Raw genomic sequence first — 22,780 nt, 5'->3', positions numbered from 1 at the left:
ATAATACTCCCAAAATCAGAAAATTGAATTTTTCTTTGAGAGTGAATGATAATTTTAGACATTAAAAATTCGGTTGAATGATTAGGGTTATTTGGATTATTTAAAATTTATGAAAAATTTAAACTTTGTTTGATATAAACTGATGTTATTTTATATTTAAAATTAAAAAATGTAAAACAATAATATTTTAGTTCATAATTAAGTGATTGAAAATAATATGTGATTTAAAACTTTAAAATATAGCCTAAAAGAAAAACAGAAAAATAAAGTTAAATTCAAATAAGAAAGAAAAAAAAAACTTTAATGCCACTCTTTAAGGAAAGAGGACTAAGTTCAAATGGCTTTCTAGTTTATGAGGAAGTGTTGATTCTATCATTTTTTTTTTTATAAAATAAAATAAAGTTAATAAAAACGGAAAATTTGACTAGATGAACATAATAACGGTTTCAAATGAGCTTGTGATCAGCGCATAAACTATATTGCGTTGGTGACCACTTAAAATTTTTTAGACGAAATTGTCCCCGTTGCGAGATGCAACCGGATGCCTGTGAAAAATTCTTTCGCGAATGCATCTCTCGAATGCGTCTCGCGAATGCATCTCGCGATTGTGGACTTTTAAAAAAAATAAAAAATTTGTGTCTCTCGATTACCGGTTTTTTCTCGCAACCGGGGTTGCGTCTCGCGATTTGTGGACTTTTCACATGCCATCCGGTTGCGTCTCGCGACAGGGGCAATTTCGTAAAAAAATATAAAGTGCGCATTTAAAATTATGCACGGATCACCCGCTCATTTATAACAGGTTCATTTCATTAAATTTCCGGCATACTGTAGTTAGAATGCAATAGATTTATATGAATTAACAGTTTGAGAGAAGTAACAAATATATCTTTAATATATAAAAAATTGTGTTTAGAGGTTGATCCAAACAGAACTTTATAGGAGAGGATGCCGCCACTAAAACAAATGGGCCAGACCGGTACAGAAAACCGGTCCACTCTCTGACTACCACTTAAACTCTGCTTTCTTATACAGTGCTGTGTGTCGTCTATATCACACTCTCTTGTTTGATTATGAATTTTTAACAAAAACATAAGAAAAAACTATTTGAGTTAAAAAAGTAAATAATAATAATATTTAATTAGTAAAGAATGAAATAAGTATTAAAAATGATATGTAGAATAAAAACAAACCCGTCACAGTTGTGTGAGGTAGGAGAGAGTATATAAATAAGTCCTTCAATAAATTCTCCACGATTAAACTAAACTTTTAGTACTAATTCTATTAATTTCCCTTTGTTTTTTCTTTTCTAGATATAGAATTATTTTTGTTGTTTAATACCTGTTTTATTTATTTCTTTTTGTTATTTTGTATTTGCCAGAGAAGAGAGAGAGAAAAAAAGAAAGAGAAGAGAGAGAGAGAGAGATCCGTCTCTTATTGTATAGAGATAGTGTGCAGATCTGATAGAAATGAAGAGATAAATAAAAGAAATCAGGTGCGAGAGACGACGATCCTATCCCTTTTCAGCTTTGGATACGGCAGGCAAACTCCTCCTTCTCTCTCTCTTCCATCAACTCTAAGAAAATGACGTTGTCTCATACTGGAGGAGGTTCTGCCATTGATGCACACTCTCCGTGGTTAGTGCCTTCTGCTTCCATTTTTTCTATCTTTTCTTCAAATTTCGCCAAATAACCTTCACAGAATCATCGTCAATCGTGAATCGTGATCGGACTTTGCAGACAACATATTACTACTTCTAGCTAGTTCTACTTTCTCACGATCATTTGGCTCACCTCTGCTACTGCTTTCTGTTGCTCTAGAACCTTGTAGGATTCGATCGGAACGGTGAAGAAACCGAATCACTGATCTGGAGTGGAAAATTAACAACGGTAACAGTTTCTTCTTATTCTTTCGTTAGTCAACAAATTAAGACTTCTCCTCTCTATTTTCAGTACTAGTTTCTTCTTAGGAGCAGCGGTTTCTTATTCGAGATTCTATATTTAGCTTATTGTGCTCTGAAATGATGATTGATGTGCTTGCTTGAAATACTTGTTGACCTACTCTGATCATAGTAGTAGTAGTAGTAGTAGGGAGTAACCGTTTAAATTACAATCCGAAGTAATATATTTGTTCCAGATAACGATTGCAATTATTGCGCAAGAAAAAGGAAACGACGACGATGAAGGAGGCGGAGAAGAACTTGGATCCTCGATTATGGCACGCCTGTGCGGGAGGAATGGTTCAAGTTCCACCGGTGAACTCCAAGGTGTTTTACTTTCCACAGGGACACGCCGAGCATACTCTCTCACCGGTTGATTTTGGAGCGTTTTCTAGGATTCCTTCGCTGATTCCTTGCAGGATTACTGCTATCAAGTTCATGGCAGATTCTGAAACTGATGAAGTTTATGCAAAGATACGTTTGATTCCACTTAATAACAACGATCTACATTGTGATGACGATGTGGTTACTGTAGGAAGCAATAATGAATCTGAATCCACTGATAAACCGGCTTCTTTTGCTAAAACATTGACTCAATCGGATGCAAACAATGGAGGTGGATTTTCAGTGCCTAGGTATTGTGCGGAGACTATCTTTCCTCATTTGGATTATTCTACAGATCCACCAGTTCAGACTATTGTGGTGAAGGACGTTCATGGTGTAATTTGGAAATTCCGTCACATATACAGAGGTACACCAAAGAGACATTTGTTGACCACAGGCTGGAGCACTTTCGTGAACCAGAAGAAGCTGGTTGCTGGAGATTCAATTGTGTTCTTGAGGTCTGATAATGGAGATTTATGTGTTGGAATCCGACGTGCAAAACGTAGACACCTTGGCTCCGGCGAGTCTCCTATAGGGTGGAGTTCCGCCTCCGCCTCCTCAAATTGTGTTTCGCAGTTAGCTGGATTTTCTGTCTTTTTGAGGGATGATGAGAACAAGACTATGAGAAATGTTTGTAAGGGAAACCAGAGCTCTGGATTTGGCTCTAAAAGAGGAGGAGGGGGAAGAGTGAGGGCTGAATCAGTGGTGGAAGCTGCATCCCTTGCTTCCAATGGCCATCCATTTGAGGTAGTTTATTATCCTTGTGCAAACACACCTGAATTCTGCGTCAAAGTTTCGTCTGTGAAATCATCAATGAGAATTCAGTGGTCCACTGGTATGAGGTTTAAGATGCCTTTTGAAACCGAGGATTCTTCTCGCATTAGCTGGTTCATGGGTACCATTGCTTCAGTTCAAGTGGTTGATCCAATCAACTGGCCTAATTCCCCTTGGAGGATTCTCCAGGTAACCCTAATCTTTGATGTATAACTTGGTACCTCTTTCTTTAATTAACTGCCAATCATTTGATGAGAAAGATATGAATCCTGTTGTAGATTTAGGATCATCGTAACTTTCTAGATGTTTAAGATTGACAAAGTTTACCCATGCATTAGCATATTATCAGCTCGTCATTTGAGAAAAAAAAAATCAAATAACACTTTGTTCAATCATCCATCACAACATTCAAATTATCAACAAAAATACTGAAGGATCCTGAATTTAAATAATAAATAAATATTTTTTCATTTTATTATTTAATGATCTTTAACCCAAATAACATATTTCAATACATGAAACAAGGTTGGTCTGCCTTGTTTGATGTGCATAATTTAAGCTTGATTTCAAATAACCCACTATTAATCAACATTTTACTCACCAATAAGATCATTCAAATCTTCAACTAAAATATAATTCATTTTAAAAAATAATTATTTTTTCATAATATATTTATACTCCTAATGCATTTCTACCACCAATTAACACTTTGATTTCAATAATCTTATTTTATATAAAAAAAAACTTTGGTGAAAAAGTGGATTATTAGGGGTTATCTAATTTCAATCACTAAAACATTCTTTCTATTTTAAATAAATAAAGTGAGGCCTTATTTGATGTGTTATATATGAGATTGATTTCAAATAAAGCACTATTCAATCAGCAATCTATTCATTCAAATGATCAAATAAAATATCTTTATTTTTAATTTTTATTATATATTTATATACCTAATGTCTTTTAACCCAAACAAGCTGATTGTAATCACTTACATCAAATAACCACTTAGATGATTCAAACATATTTTAGTACTTTAGTTGACGATTCAATTCCAATATAACCCTTCATGATTAAATTATGTCTTGTTTTTTCAAATAACCCTAGATGAAACAAGGGCTTATATGCTTGAACTGCTGCACTGCAGGTGACTTGGGATGAGCCAGATTTACTGCAGAACGTTAAGCGGGTCAGCCCTTGGCTGGTTGAGTTGGTTTCAAACATGATGCCACCGCCTCTCTTCAACATTTCAACGCCCTTTTCACCACCACCAAGAAAGAAGTTATGTTTCCCACATTACTCCGATTTTCCACCATCAGATGGCCAGTTATCTGTGCCAGTGTTTTCCAGCAACCCCTTGCGGCCCAGCAGTAGTCTATTTTGTCGTCGTCAAACCGACATCAACATTCCTGCAGGAGGCATACAGGGAGCCAGGCATGCTCAATTTGGGATACCCTTAATGGATCTCAATCTCAATCTAGCTAATAAGCTTCGTTCATCGTTTTTCCAATCCAATTTGCATTCCCCGTCGTCAGAATCTGATCCGCACGGTAGAATCTCTTGTGGATCCATTTCTGTCCAAAGCTTGTTAACAACAAAAACGGATAATTGCAATGCTGCTAAGTCAGATACCGATAATGTTACGATCAGGAAGCCTCAGTTTATCCTGTTTGGCCAACCAATTTTGACTGAACAACAGATTATCCATACACTAAAGGAGGAAAAGGCAGAAAATTTTGAATTCCAGTCGCTTGACAACAGTGGCCATTGCAAAGTGTTTGTCGAGTCTTTTTCTTCTTCGTCGGAGGAGAAGGATGATGCAGTTTTAATGCAGACTCTTGATCTGTCGGTTCTCGGATCTTATCAAGAGCTGTACAAAAAGCTATCCAATATGTTCGCCATAGAAACATCTTGCCGTGTTATTTATCAAGATGCAACCGGTATTGTTAGACCAACTGGAGCCGAGCCATTCAGGTAAACTAACTGAGTTTGCTATATTCAAATTCCATATAGATAAATTAATCAATAATTTCTCATGCAGTGACTTCACAAAATCGGCTAAGAAACTGATAGTTCAGATGGATTCTTCTTCAGCCGCCAGCAGGAGGGAAATGTAATAAACAAACGCCACTACTTAAGCTTGTTATATTCAAATAAGAGCTAACTATTAATTATTCTTGTTCCTAATATCAGGAAATGGGTGACGGGTTTTGCAAATTCTGAACATGGACGGGACTCTAAGAATCGGACAGGGCCTCAGACGATAATACTGGCATAGGTCTTGACTATGGATCATGATGCTTACTTTTTATGTATTTTGTTAAGTGAACTTAAAACAGGTATTTTTATTATGCTAAGGTAAAGTAAGGTAAGGTCTAAACTCCTAGTGATTGGTGGTTTGGGACTCTGGTTGCTGTTGCTTTTGTATTTTGTTAGATGATTTCTGTACAATGCTGGATTTTTATTTTGGTAATGATCTATATCTGACTTTTAGTATGTTTTATATTCACTTTGATGTATTAATTTTGTTTATCGTGCAAAATAATTATTAACCAAACAATTATATATTAGTGTTGTCTTAAGTAAAAAACTTTTACATATATATTATTAAATAAGTATTGTATAGAATTTTCCTGGAAACGAGGATGAACTAAATACGTATATACATTTATTAAGTCGGGATATTTTGGTGAATTAAGTGATATATCACTCTTCTATCAAATAACAACTCATTATAGGTATACAAGGAATAAAGTCTATATACCTATAATGATTGGAGATGAACCCCAACACAAATTTTTTTTAAAAATCAGTTAATCTTAAACCTCAATTGGGTTGAATCGCTTTAAACTCTTAAAAATACAATTGTAACTTCATTATTCTTAAAAATAAGAGAACCTATCTTAATAATTTCTCAACCTTGAGTGATTTTATTTACAAATCATTTTATAAAGTTTTTGACTTTTTTGAAATCGGTCAGGTGGGTGAGTTTACATTGCCCCATAAAAAGAATTGGTTGAATGAAATATTAACTAGAGAATCAAACATAAGTTCATCACTAATTCTTGGTGGAAATCGAACTATAATATTTGTTCTCTTAATAAGATTCAATTGTCTTATTAAATACTTATTTTTTTTATCTTGATATAAATTTGTTCAATGATAAACTCAATTGAACATCGTCCTTACTACTAGAAATCACTCTAACAACAAATTTATTAAATACAATTCACAAAAATCATTTGCTCATACTTATTTCAGTCTAAGGGCCTGTGTGGCTTATGCATTAATACTTGTACCCCATATATTTAACCACAAAACAGTATCATCCCCAAAAAGCATTGATAGTATAATATGATTCAAAGGGTACACAAACAGTAATTTATATATGGTAATAGCTAGGCAAGCATTAATCAATCTCCATTGTAATACATTTGCGAGCAGACAGATGGAAATAGGTAAAGATGGTTTTCAATTATTTGTAAGGAGTCTGACGATAGTGATAAAAGTAGAACTGCCCTCAACAATAATACCTTACTATTTTTACATACCAAGTCCCCATCGTCTACATCATAGATGATCTCGATCACACACGGAAAAAACAGTCCATTTCTGCTTGTGAAACAAAGATCCTGCAAAAGATAACAGTTTTCAACATATAATCCATTGAATAGAGATGATGATGATAACTTAACTGAGTTTCAAGTTAAACTTTAAATTTAATCAAACAACCTCTCTTTAAGTCAAGGAATAGGATCATAATTGAAGACAGCAATCTCACTAGTTAAGAGTATTTATAATTGGGTTTCAATCATGGAGAAAGGACATTAAAGCAAAAAAACTAAAGAACAAGTTCTTATCCTCTAACTATAGCAGCTTCAATATCTTCTAAGTCATTCCCTTTCACTGACAAGGAACAGGGATCATAATTGAAGATAGCAATCTCCCTAGTTAAGAGTATTTATAATTGGGTTTCAATCATGGAGAAAGGACATTAAAGCAAAAAATCTTAAAGAACAAGTTCTTATCCTCTAACTATAGCAGCTTCAATATCTATAAAGTCAAACCCTCTTGCTGACAAGGAATAGGATCATAATTGAAGATAGAAAAATCTCACTAGTCGTGAGTATTTTAATGGGCTTTCAATCATGGAGGAAGGACATTAAAGCAAATCCTAAAGAAACATTCAAGAATCCTTCTTTTAGGGTATATGTCTATTTAACAAGATAAGACTTGTAGACTTTTACAATTACACAATATATGTAGTTTCATCTTCAGAACTTCTTGACAACATGGTTTCGCTTTTTTCAATTCAACAATTAATTAAAGATATAAAAGAAGGTAGAAGAATTAGGCACGCACCTGTAGAAAGAGAAATAGGGATTATTAATTGTAGTAGAGCTCGAGGCCCATGCCGTCGTGGATCTCGTAGTCCTTGAGAGTGATGTGATCCTTGTAGATGTTGTACCATTTCTGGATCCTGATCTTGTCGGGTCGGGTTCCAGTCTGGGCAGCGACAAGCTTCTTAAGGTCGCCGATGGTATCATCCTCGTTGCACTTGACTCGTACCTTCTTCCCCAGTCGATCGTTCAACACCACCTCTATCATCTTTTTTTTCTTGCAAAGAAACCCTAACCCTCAATATCGTTCTTCCTTCAATTTGAAATCAGAAACCCTTGAATCCCTTCTTCCTTCTTCCTTCTTCTGCAAGATGTGGGAGAAATATATTGCCTTACTAATACGCTAATATATTCTCCGTGTCAATATTATATATATAATAATCAACAAGAATTCCCTTACTTTAATTATTTATTAAATGAAAATACATGATAAATTAATTAATTGTTTTTCAATATAAATTTAAATTTGATTGAGAAACATTTTGAGAAATTTAAATTTTATTTTAATGTTAAATATTAGAAATGAATAAATATATTGGAGCTAGCTATCAAATAAAAGAACAGAAATAAATAAATCTGGATGGAATATATTTTCATATTGTTTTCATAAATATATTGGAGCTAGCTATTATATATTTTTTTATTTTTTATAAAAACAATCTTTTTTTATTAAATATTAATATCTAATACAAAATATATTTAAATAAATATAATCCGTCTAAACGTCTTCTACAAGTATTTGACCATCTGAATAAAAGAAGCCGCCATTGTTGTAAAAAAGAATTTGGTGAGAAAAGAGAGCGTCTGTTATTAGTATTATTATTATTATTATTAATTAGATGGTCCGGTGAAGACTCTCACGCTTAAACATGAAAATGATAATCTGTTCCATCCAAATTATCCTTAAAAAAAAATTATTCAGGTTTGACTTGTAAATGACAGAAGATGGTCTCATTTCGATCAACATTAATAAACCCTTAAATATATAAACCACTCATATATATTTATTTTTTATAATAATAATATAAATTTAATATATTATATAAAATATTTTTATATATCATGTTATCATATATGTTGTGCTATAAGATTCTCTGAACTATTGTCATCACAAGTACATAGTTGTATGCTTTACCATTAAATTATGAGTTTTCCTATTTTATATTTTTTTAAATACATTCAAATATGCATATTTCATTTTGTATGCCTAGCAAAAAGAACTTATGCATGAAATATGTGATGCAGTTTGTAAATATATTATTGTTTAAAATACAAAATCATAAAAATTATTTAAAGATAAAATACAAAAACATGTATTAAAAACTAAACTCAATTTTGGGTATAATGGACAGTTTCTCCTACACTTCCATAGTCAACTAACCTGGGTGGTTCCTTTTCTCCTCCTACCCATTGTCCTAAAAGTGTAAGTTGAAAATTTATTTCAAACTTTGTACATCTACATCCTATGCTAACTAACTTCGTTTATATGGTTTAAATATGTTAGAAAGAAGGTATGTATGCAAACATGGAATAAATGCATTTTTGTTGTTATAACTAGCAATAATAAAGTATGAGAAACAGAACCTCATTAACGAGTCAAGAACAAAAAGATCCCCAAAATTAATTAAGGAGGAAGGAAGATCCAACTCTCATGTAAGAAATTTGGACAGGCAAAAATGAATACTAATGAGAAGATGATATACAATGGAAGCCTGTTGCTGCTGCTGCTTCTTCTTCTTCTTCTTCTAGAAAATTATTGTCTGAGAACCCCCTTTTTCCGATGTATCCATCCTCCATTCATCCATTCAGCCAGTTGTCAGTGCAAGTAACTAACTTATAATCTTAGTTTTACTCAATAACCGCAACTTCTTGATCCACCCTCCAGTAGTTAGCATCGTTGAACTCCATGACACCTCCTCCACTGTCATCGGACTTATTTTCATTATCTTGTGCTGACTTTGGGTTTATGTTCTTCTCTTCATCAAACAAACAAGGATCTGAAGAAACCCTTTGATCCGAGTCTGTGACGGTTAAGGTTCCATTTGGCATTGCTTCTCTCATAAGAGGAGTTACATCCTGGCTTTTGATTTCATTTCGCAGGATGTCTGACAAATCACCCGATGATTCTCCGACGAGATTATCATGGAAGGAACTAGCATCACCAGAAGCACTTGGTGCCTCGTTTTCTTGAACGAATCCTTCATTATTCTCATCATCATCAGCCTCTCTGACCACGACTTCATCATCACTGCTGCTGCCACTGCTGTTCTCATTGCCTGACTTGTTTTCCAAGTTTATCTCTTCCATAATCTCCGATTCCATACTTTCCACATGGGAATCTGCCATTCCATTGTCTTGAAATGCAAACCAATTGGAGTTTGCAGAAAAACTGCATCAAGTTTTCCAGCCACATGGATTATTATTATGTACAGAAGAAGAAGAAAGATGAACAATTACAATCATGAACACCAAAATTGAATGAATGCCCAACTAAATCCTGTCAATGTTCACCACTCCCATTAATGATGGATCTTATAAAGTGAACCAAATGGATCTCAGATACTAAGGCCTTGTTTGATGTAGGATTATTTGGATTTTAAAGTCAAATAACCCCTTATCCCATCATCAACCAAATCATCCACTAAAATACACTTTATTTTCTAAAAAAACTACATCAAACAAGCTCTAAGACTACTACTCATCAGCTTTTTAGCCATACAAAAAAACTGCAGCCCATAAAATATCATTTTTAAAGAGCACAAATCCCATATACAAACAAATATAAGGGAGGTTATGATGTATGAAGTCAAATTTTCATGAAGAGATTTTCTGGTTGGGTTTGAAAGGTGACACCAAGCAGATAGTAAAAGAGAACTGTTGACCATTGCAATATGGAAGACTATAATACTCACCTGCCCCAATTATCACCAAGCCTGAGGGAAGATATCACAACTTCAGCAGATTCATCATCCAAGTAAACATCCTATAGTTATATTATGATTAAACAATTACCAAATGTTTCTTAACTAATTAGTGTTAATTGCCAGATGTAACAGGCAGAATAAGATAATATTACCTCATCATCATGGTCAAGGTCACCATTACCCTGTAAACAGAATTGAATAATCTTGATTAGTATCTGAAAGCACATTGTGAGCAAGGAATGAAGAAATAGAAAATGTGCCAGCAGTACTTACCTCTTCAGCATCCTCATTGTCATATACGTTGTATCTAAATGCCTGACTGAGATTATTAGCTAAATCTGCTACATCATAATCTCTGTCATGCATGTCATCCTCATCACTGTCCTTGGCCCTATCTTGAAAAGCAATTGGCCGGCTACAGTTTACAACAGAATTAAGGAAAAGATGGAAGAAGAAATCATAAACCAGATTATACAAATGTTGCTGGAACAAGAAAAAAAAAATTCAGATTATGATGCAATACTTTTCAGTGGATTAAATCAAGAGAAGGTGCAAAATAGGGCAGTTGAAGAAGAGACGAGGCGTACCCACAAGCCCATCTATGGACGTTTTCAACATTATTACGCTCCTGTAAGACACTACATTGCCAATCATCCCATTCACAATTTCCCTGACAAGACAAATTAAAGTATATTAAGGAGATGGCAAAAGTATATTAAACTATATTGGTGGATTTGACTCAGGTACATTTCCATGTATAAAAACAGGATAAAGAAATATAAAGTCTGGATTTCTACATTACAATTCCACATAAATCATTGTCGTTTCATTTCAATCAGTCCAAAGTAATATGTTCCATTCAATTAGTTTAGAATAGTAAGAGATAATTGGAACTCCAAACTTCACAATGACATTTCATTCTTGGAGACTAAAGAAGCTTGACATCACTAATTCAGTCAGATATTCCTGTAATTCCTTTTAGATAATGTGGAATGAAGAAATGCATCAATTATGAAAACCCGTTCACAAGGCCGAATACTGAAAACCTAATCCTCAAGTCTGCTGTCAATGAAGGTAACAAGTAGTGACATATAAAAAGCTACCATATCCACCACCTGAAGAAATGCCTGAATGTGATTGTTATTACTCCCCAAATGCACCAGCTTATTACAAATTCGTGTAATGTGTCCAATATTCCCTGCTCGCGGTGCCTTTCTTCCAGTAGCATTTAAAGTTGGCTACAGAAACAATACTGAAAATGTAAGATGTCCAATTAACAAAAAGCCAAAAATATGATAGCAGAAGAATGTTCTTGCATACCTGTTTCAGACAACCGTAGTTAATGGGGTTCTTGCCTGTTTCAAGAATCTTCCCAATCAAATCACAATCTTGAATCAGATGATCAGCAAGAGTCGTATTTTTACTCTCCAAGCAAGAATATATAAGACTCTCTGCATGATGATGTAACGCATTGTTGAATGGATACCTGCAATAAAACATAATAGACTGAGTTTTTAACTAAAAGTAGATGATAACTTGAATCTCAAAAAGCAGCAAACACTATCATCGTTAGTCTTAGCTACACTTTTCAGCAGTAGTAAAGAAACTTACTCAAAGAAGAGATCAACAACTCTCCTAATTGTTCCTGAGTTGATCAGTTCCTTTTCTGCAACATCATTACCAGTTTTCAGCAGTATGGCAATGAACTCCACAATCTAAGTCATGTATTACAAAGTTAGAATAAAAGTTTAGGAACCAAACAAGAATTCCAAGTATACAAGAAATGTCCACAAAATGATTGAACCAGTGGGGACACATTCCTATCAAAGAAACATGTTTAGAGCACAAAGTAAAATTTCCAAAACATTATAAACAGGCATAATGTAATAGTGACCTTTAGGCGGTGCTTCCCCAGAGGTGGCCTCAGTTCACCATAAGTTGTAGGCAGGACTTTCTCATCAGAAGAAACATTCAATAACTTCAGCAATTCTCCTAATACAAGCACATACATGTTTAGACCTTGCAGTGCAATTTAAGACTGAACTTTCAATATCGGTGAACACAGTTAAGGAATATTTGTATAATACAGGCAATAATCTTCATTAACACCACTAATACAATTATACAACAACATAAGTTGAAAATCTCAAGGCACTTTCTGTCAATGAACAAAGACAAGACAAATAGAAAAACAAAGATCCAGATATTCAGAAACAATTATATCAGCATAAGTTGGAAGAAGATTCTAAAAAAGACGTACAGATAGCATAGCCAAAATAAAAGGCTTGACAGATCCTCGTTCAGGGAGTTACAGTGGGCTCTATCCTACGATCTAACAAAAGGAGCCATACAAGGCAAGGAATTAGTCAGTTATTTGCTTTGCATTATAAGCTCTACTGATTTAACCCAATTGAATTAATATAGGCCCTCTATAATGAAGTTGTTAAGGAAAACAAAACTACAGAAAGTAGAAGTTATATCACAAAGAGAAAGTATAGATAGGGTCTGCAGAAGTTGTCAGAAACAATAGAAGTCAAGGACAAAAGGTAGCTCAACAAAAGGAAATTTCACGAGGGAAAGATTAAGTTTTATTTATTCAATGAGCCTTAAGAAGGGTCCAGAATCCCAGATTCAGAACACCGAGACTCTTCTTCCACGACAAGCTAAAGATTATAACTCTAGTTTTGTATCAATAAATCCAGAAAACTAAAGTTCACATTACACACAAAGCATCTCATGATCTTTTGAAGTTCCAAACAACCAATGCATACAACAAAACCAGAGAAAATCATATCGCTAGAACTAAGCTTCAGCAATTTAAGATAAACAAGATGGCGTACCAAGTCTGGGCAGCATTGCATTGACTGTCTCGGAATTCACAGGTGTTGAAGACTCATATATGTGCTGACTTCGTAGCAGAGGAGAGAAATAAGATATCCTGGGGTCCAACAAAGAAATACAAACTGATAAACAGTGGACAAGTCCAGATGATGAATTCGGTCCTTCAAGTGCATGAGTGAATATCCTTGCAACAAAACTGAAAAAGAAAACTTAATATGATCAACATAAACCAGAGACTAAACATTCACATTCCAAGAGGGAAAACAGCTCTCATATATCATAAACCTTTGACTTGAGAGTTTAGTTGCCAGGGCTGATGGGGAACTACGGGTTATAGCACATAATGTTTCTGCAGCATTAGCATGAACTTCAGGAGGTGTCTGTCCATGTCATGAAAGTAGTTAGATGTCTTATTATGAACACCCCAGTTTCTTTAAGGGGAATATAAATAAAGCAGGTATATACAAAAAGAAAGAAAAGTCAAAAGAACAAGCAGCATGACAATGTGAACTTACAACTGCACCTCAATATGCAAAACATAGCATGGGAAATGTAACATTGTGAGAGAAAACTCAACCAAAATCAATTTTGTATTACAGCTTGGAAAAGTTAACAATCCATATGTGACAGTCAAATATAATTCCAGCAGAAGGGACTTTTTGAGTCTTTAAGTAGATTGTAAATGATCCATAAGAATAAAGAGGGTTATTAAGCATGTAAAGGGCATATCAAGAATGCAGAAACATTAACTAAAAAGTGAAAGGAAACGTGAGAACATCAAGAACAACAGTATACAAGAAAGGCACAGCAACCAGAAATGTTCAGCCAAGCTAAGAAAATGTTAACACTATTGATCAGGTATACATACAGATGGACTTAATTTATCCACAATCATTTCTAACAAATTGCTATCAGCCAACCAACTCATAACATCCAAAGAATTGGGGTAGAATTGATCATCAGCTCCCACTAGGCGAACCAAAACCTGCATAGAAGCATCAAGGTCATGAATATCACCAACAAATAATGCAATCACCAGGTGCCGTGAAAGCCTAATAGAAACAGGCATAAGCGTTGAGGTGAGATTAAGGTGCTAACCTCCATGATGGATGTAATGCCAATCAAATCAACTAGCTGATACAGAACATTTGGATGAGCCTACAAAAATAAAGAATGAATATAAACACACTGCATTGTTGACTGGAAAAACCAAGTCACTTGCTACAAACTTGGGGGTTGAGTTCTGCAGTGAGTTGGGTAATAAAGTCAAACCTCACTGTTTAAATATTTGGATGATTGCTTATACAAGTTTTAATATTTTTCTGTTAAGTTTAGTTTTGACTTTGCTTCATCAAATGACCCAGTACCACTGAAAATATATTAAAATGTTTCATGCCTCTCATATTTTGAGATGACAAACATATGTACAATACTCAGTTGGAATACATGTCAATTCTCACCACTCCAAGTATCAGAAGCTTAAAATAAAGGATTACCAATAATTACAAAGAATAATTCCACACAAGAGTTTGTAGGTTACTACAGCTATTATATGGGACACCATACTACAGTTATACTTGGTGCATCATATTTGAACTAGGTTGATTTCTTCAATTTTCAATGACTTATATACACACAAGAACAGCCACCAAATCATATCATATATATGATAGTGATGAAAAACTCACTTAAAAGAAATATATTCTTCACTTAATGTTCATATGAATCATATTGTGTTATTGATCATCATGATCAGGTAGTTTCTTGAACACACAAGAGCAATTTTTTTAGGAGAATCCAAATACTTGTATTTTGTGAGTGTTATGGAAGGAGGGGGCGATTGTAATTTATTTGATTCATTAGGTTTTAAAGAAAAGAAATGTGTTTAGGATTATAAATCCTTGGGATTCTACATTTATATCAAAAGAATCTCCAAAATTTTAGTGTCTTTCTCTAATTTATAATTCAACTCAAACCTTTTCTGATGATTTGACAATGCTAATTCTTCAAACTGATCATTTAAAATTAACAAATACAGTTTGTTAAGTTATACGTAATTGTAATTGGAGGCATCATCTATGGCAAAATTTCGCTCAGCAAACTTGTTGTTTGGAAGAAAAGGAATTGTAAATTTTAACAATTTTGCTTATGTTATTGATGAAGGGGAAGGAAAAAGAGTGAAAAAGAAATTTATATGCAGATGGTGAAATGAAACTAAATGAAGAAAATAATTTCCATCCATGTATTATTAAAACATCGTGTTTGAAATGTAAATTCCATTAGAATTAGAATTGATTTTCTATTTTTACTTTTTTTAAATGATCTTGAAGGGCTCGAACCCATGACCTTGTCGCCACGAGTCTTGCACTCTACCACTGAGATAAATGAGCCTTCATTTATGATTTCAATTCTATGTAAACAAACTTAGCCTTTGCACATTGATCAGCCATTAAATTGAGGTATGGCATAAACCATGCCCCAAATACACCTTTTCCTGGTAAGGTAGCTCTGGTTGAATTACAATGAGAAACCACCAATTTATCTTGAGAAATATAAATTTTTATTTGGTCAAAAGATGTGGTTAGGTGAGATCAAAGATTCATTTGAGAAATGAATCGGTGAGAGTGAGAACACAAAAACAAGCAGGATATTAAACTGAATCAATTGGACTCACATTTGTCTTCATTCCAAATGAAAAATAAGTTTAAATATATCCAACTCATTTTGGGATTCCAAACAGACAAATTGCATGCAAAGAAGGTTGCTCATAATGGACGAATGTCCCACTACAAGTAGAAGGAAACTCTTGATGCTACAGAATTCAGCTTTTCATTTCTTGGAAGGATATTTCCATGGTTCAAATCCTTAATCAAACTTGTAGAAAGTGAACATTCTACAATCAGAGGCATGGACGTCTTAACATATGGTGTAATCATTTCTTTATGTCAGATTATTCAAGTGTCTTGTTTTTTAACAAATACTTCCTTTTCACTTTTTTGGAGTCCTTTGACCTAAAACTGTGAAAGCTTTTAGAATATGAGGTGAGGTGTGAGAATTCCATCATAGACTGAGTTAATTAACAATACTATATTTATACCCAATGGGAAGAAGTCAAGGCTCTAACTAACCTAATTTTGAGAAAGGATAGACATATAAAAAGGGTGGGGTAAGGCATGCCCAAAACTCTATTTTTTGTTCATTAACTGGAAATCCTGCAATGTGTCTGGTATGTGTTGTTGCTAAGTTAATAGAATACAAAGTATTGGGATAATTAGATATTAGGTAAGCATATGTTTTCCTGTTATTTCCAGCAGAAAAAGAAGCTCAGGTGAGTAGTAAGATGAATAAATATATTCAAGAGGTTTACTGACTTGAACATAGTTCACGAGTGGTACTGTCTTCCGCAACATGAGGCAGATAACAACCTGTAATGGTGCCAATGAAGTGAAATGATGAAGCATATAGTTAAGCCACACTATTTATCACTGGGAAAATTTTATGGGATAAAACATACCTTGCTGAAATAACCAGCCAACAATGCATTATGTGGACGATTTGGGTCCAAGAAAGAGAAAAACAAAGTCATAAGCTGCAAGAGTTACAATCATAAAACATTATATCAATCTCTTTGTTATGTCATCTTCTTCTCTGCACTGTTGAGATACGAGGAGGCTGATCATACCTCATCTTCCTCAACGAAAGTCCTCAGTATAACATCAATTTCACATGTAAATATCTCACAAGCAATGTAGGGAAACCTAGAAAAACAGAGAAGAGTGCATTGTTAGGCTGAAATAATCAGAAAGTACTAACAGAAAACAAATATAAAATATGATCCTCAATTATATTGTGATTGCTTACTTGAAGACTCGTTTGCTTTCTGCGTCTTCTGGAGCCTCTTCGACAATATAATGCAGCAACTGCTCCACCTGAGCTCTTTCTCGTAAACTGAAAAACAACATCGTCTAAGAATCAATCATGGTTTCCCTCTGCTATATCTCATAAGCAGTGATTTAGATACTCAAATAATTACTCCGGTTTCCCACAATCACACGATTATTTTTGGCTTGAAGATGAGCAGTTATCAAGTGAATAACTGATGAAAGTATGGAATTCATTGTTTGAGTATAAAAATAAGTTAGTCGTGAACTTAAGGCTTGAATTCTGGGCCTATTTCATCTTTGTCAAAGAAGAGAAGCACTAAACTTAGGATATTATGATAAGGAGACCCCCTAGCTTATAGAAAGTAACAACACTGTCCTACTAGGTCCCATTTCTGGTTAGATTTTCCCTGCTCCTATAATTTCCCGAATGACACTATACTTCAATTCACACGTGGTATTAAATATTTAAATTTTAGTTTCAAGATCTAGACCACTCCCAATGATTATCTTACACTTTAATTAATTATTTCTACATCATGCCTACAAATGAGTCTCTTTACACAAGTTCTTAAACATAATTACCATCACCACTAAAAGATTTAAGAAAGACAATAAAACTACCTTAGGAGAAAATTTACATCATGGCTGATGATACCAATCATCCTAAAATTGTTTTAACTACGTTGTCATTGATAAAAAAAGCTAAAAGCAAAAACTAGTATCACGGCATCACAAGTACAACACATCTAAAATAAGAGATAATAAAACTGGACATGGATAAACGCCTTGAAAATTTGATATCATTCCTCTCCACCTAATGCAGAATGCACAATCAACCTATGCCAGGAAAAAATAGGTGGACACTTTTTCTAATATTCCACTTACAAATATTTCACCATTGAACACTAACTAGAATCGTGTGACATAAAGCTCTCCCAACTTACAATAGAAAACTCAATTACACAAGCAAAGAATCTGGCATTAAACTATTATATTAAGAAAACTAAAAGAAAAACTAAATTTTGAATAAAAGGGAATCTTTGTCCATTTACTGTCACCACCCAATCCATTAAATGAAAAATAAAAAGTTAATTGTTTTCACTTGTTTTAGGAGGAAGGGGTTATTTTCTACCAGATTTTAAAATGTAACTGGTGGTCATAAAAAAACACATGCTAGCAGACATATAAAAAGTTTATTAACTGATTTCTAAGTAGAATGCAACTTACAAGTTAATGAGCCGACTATTCAATGCTTTGCATTCTTGGATGATCTCCTCTTCATCAAGAAGCTCCTCCAAAGTAAAGTTATCCTTGTCTAACACAGATTCAACCTACAAAATAAACAAGTAAATATAAAAAATGGAAATATTTATGAACAAAGAATAAGAAATACCTACCAGCCCTCAACTGAAAATATAACTTTTGAAGGTGCGGAGTAAAGGATCAATAGAAACAGAAACTTTTTTTGCTAAAAATCAATCACAATTAAATGTTGCATGTCTACTATTCTTTAGGGCATACAATGACAAAGAATGGGTCTCTTTTAGAGGTTGAGCACAAGATAGATCTAGTTTGTACTTCATAATATGCATAAAACAATTTTCAGAGTAGATAGGTATGTATTTTTCAAATTAGAAGAAGTATGCAAACCATATATATTGGAACTCAAAAGCCACCAAGTCCACCACTAAACCAAAATCAAACTTATAATTCAAACAGAAAGCATCAAGATATAACTCAATTTCACATCTTAAAATATACCCAGATGTTACAGTTTGTATTATAATATGAAGACAAATTGGCCATAAGGATCCAATCAACTCCAGATGCACCAACTCATAATGGGTCAAGAACCTAATTATGGATCTAATGGGTATCAGAAAGTACAAAAACCAAGTATGAACAAAACTATTCATCATATGCCATTTAATTAATCCTCTCTTTTTTGGACTTCCATAGTTGAACTTGAATAATCACTTCTTTCTAGTAGTCTAAGTCAACCACAGACAAATTAGTTATTAGGTTTAACTGAAGTTACAGATTATAGTGTGTGACAAGTTCCAGATTATCCAAACATAATTTACTAAACGATTATGTTCTGCAGTAAACTTCTTGTTTTACTTGAATACACTCACATTGCCCCGCATTTTAGGAAAACATAACTTGATAATGCATGCACCAATACCAACAGTTTAAATGAGATAGCTCGCATTCCTGATTTGGTTAGAAAAGTATGGGGAGTCCTTTAATAAACAACATAATCGACATTAACAAAATTAAATATAATCTTCCTCATAATTGTGCAGACAACACCAGACGATAATGAAATACTGCATGTGCTTAAAAGTTAACTCTAGGAAGTAGAATGAAGAACAAAATTTCCTAATCCTCAGAAATGCAACATTTTTTGACAGTAAAAGTTCAACACATAACTTGGCATTCAATTAGATTTAGCAAGCGAATAGCGAGAGCAAAGTTGTAAAGAATGTAAAGAGATTGCATCAACTTACAGGTGAAGAGGCGGATAGAGATGTGAGTTTCCAGAACATGTTGAATGTAGGTACAGATGCCCTTAGCTAGATAGAAAGAAAGAAAGAAGTAATACAACAATGCGATTACGAGGTCGAAACTAAGAGCTTGTCGGATCTATGAATCCGGCGGAACTGGATCGAAGAAGAAGAAGGGATAAGTTAAGCTGAAGGTTGAAGAGGAGTTAACAGGGAGGGGGAGAACTTTAAACTTTTGGAGGCAACAGAAACCCTAAATTCTGAGAGGAGAACAAATTGGGGGTAGCTAGAGTGAGAGTCACTAAAAGTGGTGTGTGTCTGTGTGAGAGAGAAATTGGGAAAGGAGAAAGCCCTTTTAACAAAACTTCTACGAAACGAGAGACAGTTAGATAGAAAGCCCTTATATTGAACCATGGTTTCATACCGGAATTAAATAATAATAATATTCATTTCTATAAAAAAAAAAACAATTATTATTAATTATATGAATATTTAAATACCGACTCTTATCATTAACACGTTTGAGGGTTATTATTAAAAATAACAGGTCTGGGTAATTCTTTACAAAAAAAAAAAAAAAAAATACTTTTTGCCTATGGTAAAAAGACTAAATTGTCCTTAATATATTTTATTCTTCCTTTTTTTTTTTTTTTTTTTTTTTTATGTTTCTTCTTCTCTTCTCTCTTATTCTCCCCCAATAACACGCTATCCTTATCCTCAACTCCCCAAGCAAAGCAACTTCGGACGGACACTTCCTCTCCCAATGAATTCCTACGCAGAATTGTAGCAAGGCTCTCCTCAACGACTCCATCAATTTAAAGTGCGACTTCAATTTAACAGAACCATGGCAGCCTCCGGCACATTATACGCACTTCTCATCTTCTTCACTGCTGCTTCTCATCTTTTTCATTGCGGTTACTCATAATTTGTGCCGACGCAAAGTATAGTTGGCGTGTCAACGCAAAGTATGATAAAAATAAAATAATAAATTAAAATATGTAGCAAAATAGTTGCAGTGATATTTATTCTCGCCTGTTATACAAGTGACTAGGGTTTAAACAAAAAGTTATATGGGATCGAACCCTGGTCGCTTGTATGATAAACGAGAATAATTAACACTAGAACTACTTTGCTACATATTTTAATCTATCATTTTATTTCTATCATATTTTACGTTGACGTAAGGTGCAAACTATAGATTGTGAATGACAATACTAGACGCTGCAAATTGATGCATTTGAGCTTATTGCACTTGTGAGAGTCATGGAAGAAAGTATTTGCTATATCGGCGATTATTGGCTAGATGGAGTCGTCGGGAGACTTTGCTACAGTTCTGCACTGAATACATTCTCGGGAGAGAAACAGACGTCCGGCCCAGCGTTGCTTTGCTTAGACGCCGTTGGGGGGAGATGAAGGAGAGAAAGAAGAAAAGAGAAGAGAAGAAAATAAAAGAAAAACGAAAAAGAACCTATATTATTAAGGGTATTTTGGTCTTTTGCCATGGGTAAAAAATTATTTTTGCAAAGTTTTATGAGGGCCGGTTATTTTAAAAATAACCCTCGAGGTTATCTCGTCAAATTTCCCTTAGAATGTAGTTATAATTTTTTAAAACTTTTATAGTTTTTAATTTTGTATTTGGTTATATTTATTAAGGATGACAATTTGAAACCGCTTTGTGAAAATCAAATCGAATTGTTCCGTTTGGGACGATTTTTCTCCAAAATCGAATAGGGATGAGGCGGGGATGATATTTGTGTTCTCTGCCCAGACTCGCCCTGATCTCACCAAAATTTTGTCTCGAACACTATAAACATAATTAAATATATTAAATCACTAATATATTTATTTATTCATTATATTTTTATAAGACAGGTAAATTTATTTCTTTTTAATAATATAAAATTTTAATATATTAAAATATATTTTATTAAAAAATTATTTTATATAATTTCATTGTATAATTTTTTTTATTTTTTTTAAATATTTTATTAAAAGTGCCTTACAGGAATTCTTTGAAAACAAACAAAATTGAACATGATGGTGATGGTATTAAAAATATTCCCAAAATAAGAAAGTGACGAATTTCCCTCATTGCCATCCCTTTACTTATTCTATGTATATACACATGTTTTTGCCTAGGTCAGCCAAACCTCAAGTTCGGACCTATGTCTATATAAATGTTTATTCGATATAGCTTTGTATTCATGTTTTTGTAGTCAACAACTCCATAAAATGAAAGACTCTATATGTAGTTTCAAACTTTTAATTTGCATCACACCAAAGCAAAATTTATACATTAAATAAACAATATATATATATATATAATTTATCTCTTTTTGTCTTTTAAAGAAATAAATGGGCTTATAGGCTTAAAATTATGTGCAAAATAAATGTTATAATAAACTAAAGAAAAATATATTAAGGCTAATCAATCACATGAACTCTTCAAAATACATAAATAAATCAAATATATTTAAGTTTGTATATATAATTTTAAAATAATAGTATATAAATGCTTATTATATTTATTTAATAATATTTTAGACTATTTATTAATTTTAGAAAAAATAATATTTATATAATGCATAAATTAATAAATATCTTTTAAAAATATATAATTTACACGTAATTTATTTTTAAATTATATATTTAAATATATATATTTTAAATTATTTAAAAATACATAAATAAATATTTGTAATTTTGTTACCTAATATATTATTTAATAATAAAATATTGAAAATAAAATATTTTTATTATTTTATTAATAATAATATATATAACAAGAGAATAAAGAAATAATATATATATATATATATATGGAGAATTAAATGAGAAAAATGAACTTTAAATATATTAAAAATAGTTGTAATGTAAATTTTTTTTTTTGTGATTTTTAATTTGTTAGTTTTCGTCTATTAACTTACTTTTTTTTTATGGAATATCGACTCAGATGAATAACCAAAATAGTAGACATAACTAAAATACATTTAAAATTATCGATTTATAATAATTTTAACTTAACCCGATTTATTTAAGACAACGAAAATAGCATAAAAAACACTTTACTTTTAAAAATTACATTTTGATTCCGCGATGAGGGATATTCGAACAAATGCCTCTAAATGAACTG

General features: G+C 33.1%; 3 protein-coding genes across 4 annotated transcripts; 1 reads left to right on the top strand and 2 right to left on the bottom strand.

The window, feature by feature from the left end:
- The first annotated feature begins 1,398 nt into the window (after positions 1–1,398).
- On the top strand, positions 1,399–5,587 carry LOC124925628 (auxin response factor 10). Of its 2 annotated transcripts, none has more exons than XM_047465684.1 (6): positions 1,399–1,634; positions 1,818–1,886; positions 2,134–3,283; positions 4,239–5,065; positions 5,133–5,204; positions 5,285–5,587. In XM_047465684.1, exons 3-6 carry the CDS (start codon positions 2,177–2,179, stop codon positions 5,367–5,369), a joined length of 2,091 nt encoding a protein of 696 aa, XP_047321640.1. In that variant the 5' UTR covers positions 1,399–1,634; positions 1,818–1,886; positions 2,134–2,176; the 3' UTR covers positions 5,370–5,587. The 2 variants fall into 2 exon arrangements, with proteins under 2 accessions (XP_047321640.1, XP_047321639.1); XM_047465683.1 differs by having other exon boundaries at positions 1,737–1,886.
- Positions 5,588–6,458: 871 nt separating this feature from the next.
- Positions 6,459–7,830, bottom strand: LOC124926196 (ubiquitin-like protein 5). Its single transcript, XM_047466380.1, has 2 exons — positions 7,454–7,830; positions 6,459–6,723 (listed from the first exon to the last, which is right to left on the bottom strand). Exon 1 carries the CDS (start codon positions 7,697–7,699, stop codon positions 7,478–7,480), a length of 222 nt encoding a protein of 73 aa, XP_047322336.1. The 5' UTR covers positions 7,700–7,830; the 3' UTR covers positions 6,459–6,723; positions 7,454–7,477.
- A 1,185-nt stretch (positions 7,831–9,015) lies between these two features.
- LOC124925509 (serine/threonine-protein phosphatase 6 regulatory subunit 3-like) lies at positions 9,016–19,989 on the bottom strand. Its single transcript, XM_047465532.1, has 19 exons — positions 19,651–19,989; positions 18,368–18,471; positions 17,118–17,204; positions 16,939–17,014; positions 16,771–16,845; positions 16,628–16,681; positions 14,355–14,414; positions 14,125–14,241; positions 13,542–13,636; positions 13,256–13,452; positions 12,310–12,407; positions 12,027–12,130; positions 11,736–11,901; positions 11,531–11,653; positions 11,003–11,085; positions 10,689–10,830; positions 10,568–10,597; positions 10,404–10,474; positions 9,016–9,880 (listed from the first exon to the last, which is right to left on the bottom strand). The coding sequence occupies exons 1-19, from the start codon at positions 19,687–19,689 to the stop codon at positions 9,340–9,342; spliced, it is 2,262 nt and encodes a 753-aa protein (XP_047321488.1). The 5' UTR covers positions 19,690–19,989; the 3' UTR covers positions 9,016–9,339.
- Positions 19,990–22,780: the final 2,791 nt, after the last annotated feature.

This window comes from Impatiens glandulifera, chromosome 2, assembly GCF_907164915.1.
Source record: "Impatiens glandulifera chromosome 2, dImpGla2.1, whole genome shotgun sequence".
Lineage (NCBI taxonomy): Eukaryota > Viridiplantae > Streptophyta > Magnoliopsida > Ericales > Balsaminaceae > Impatiens > Impatiens glandulifera.
This window is presented reverse-complemented; position numbering and strand designations above follow the sequence as displayed.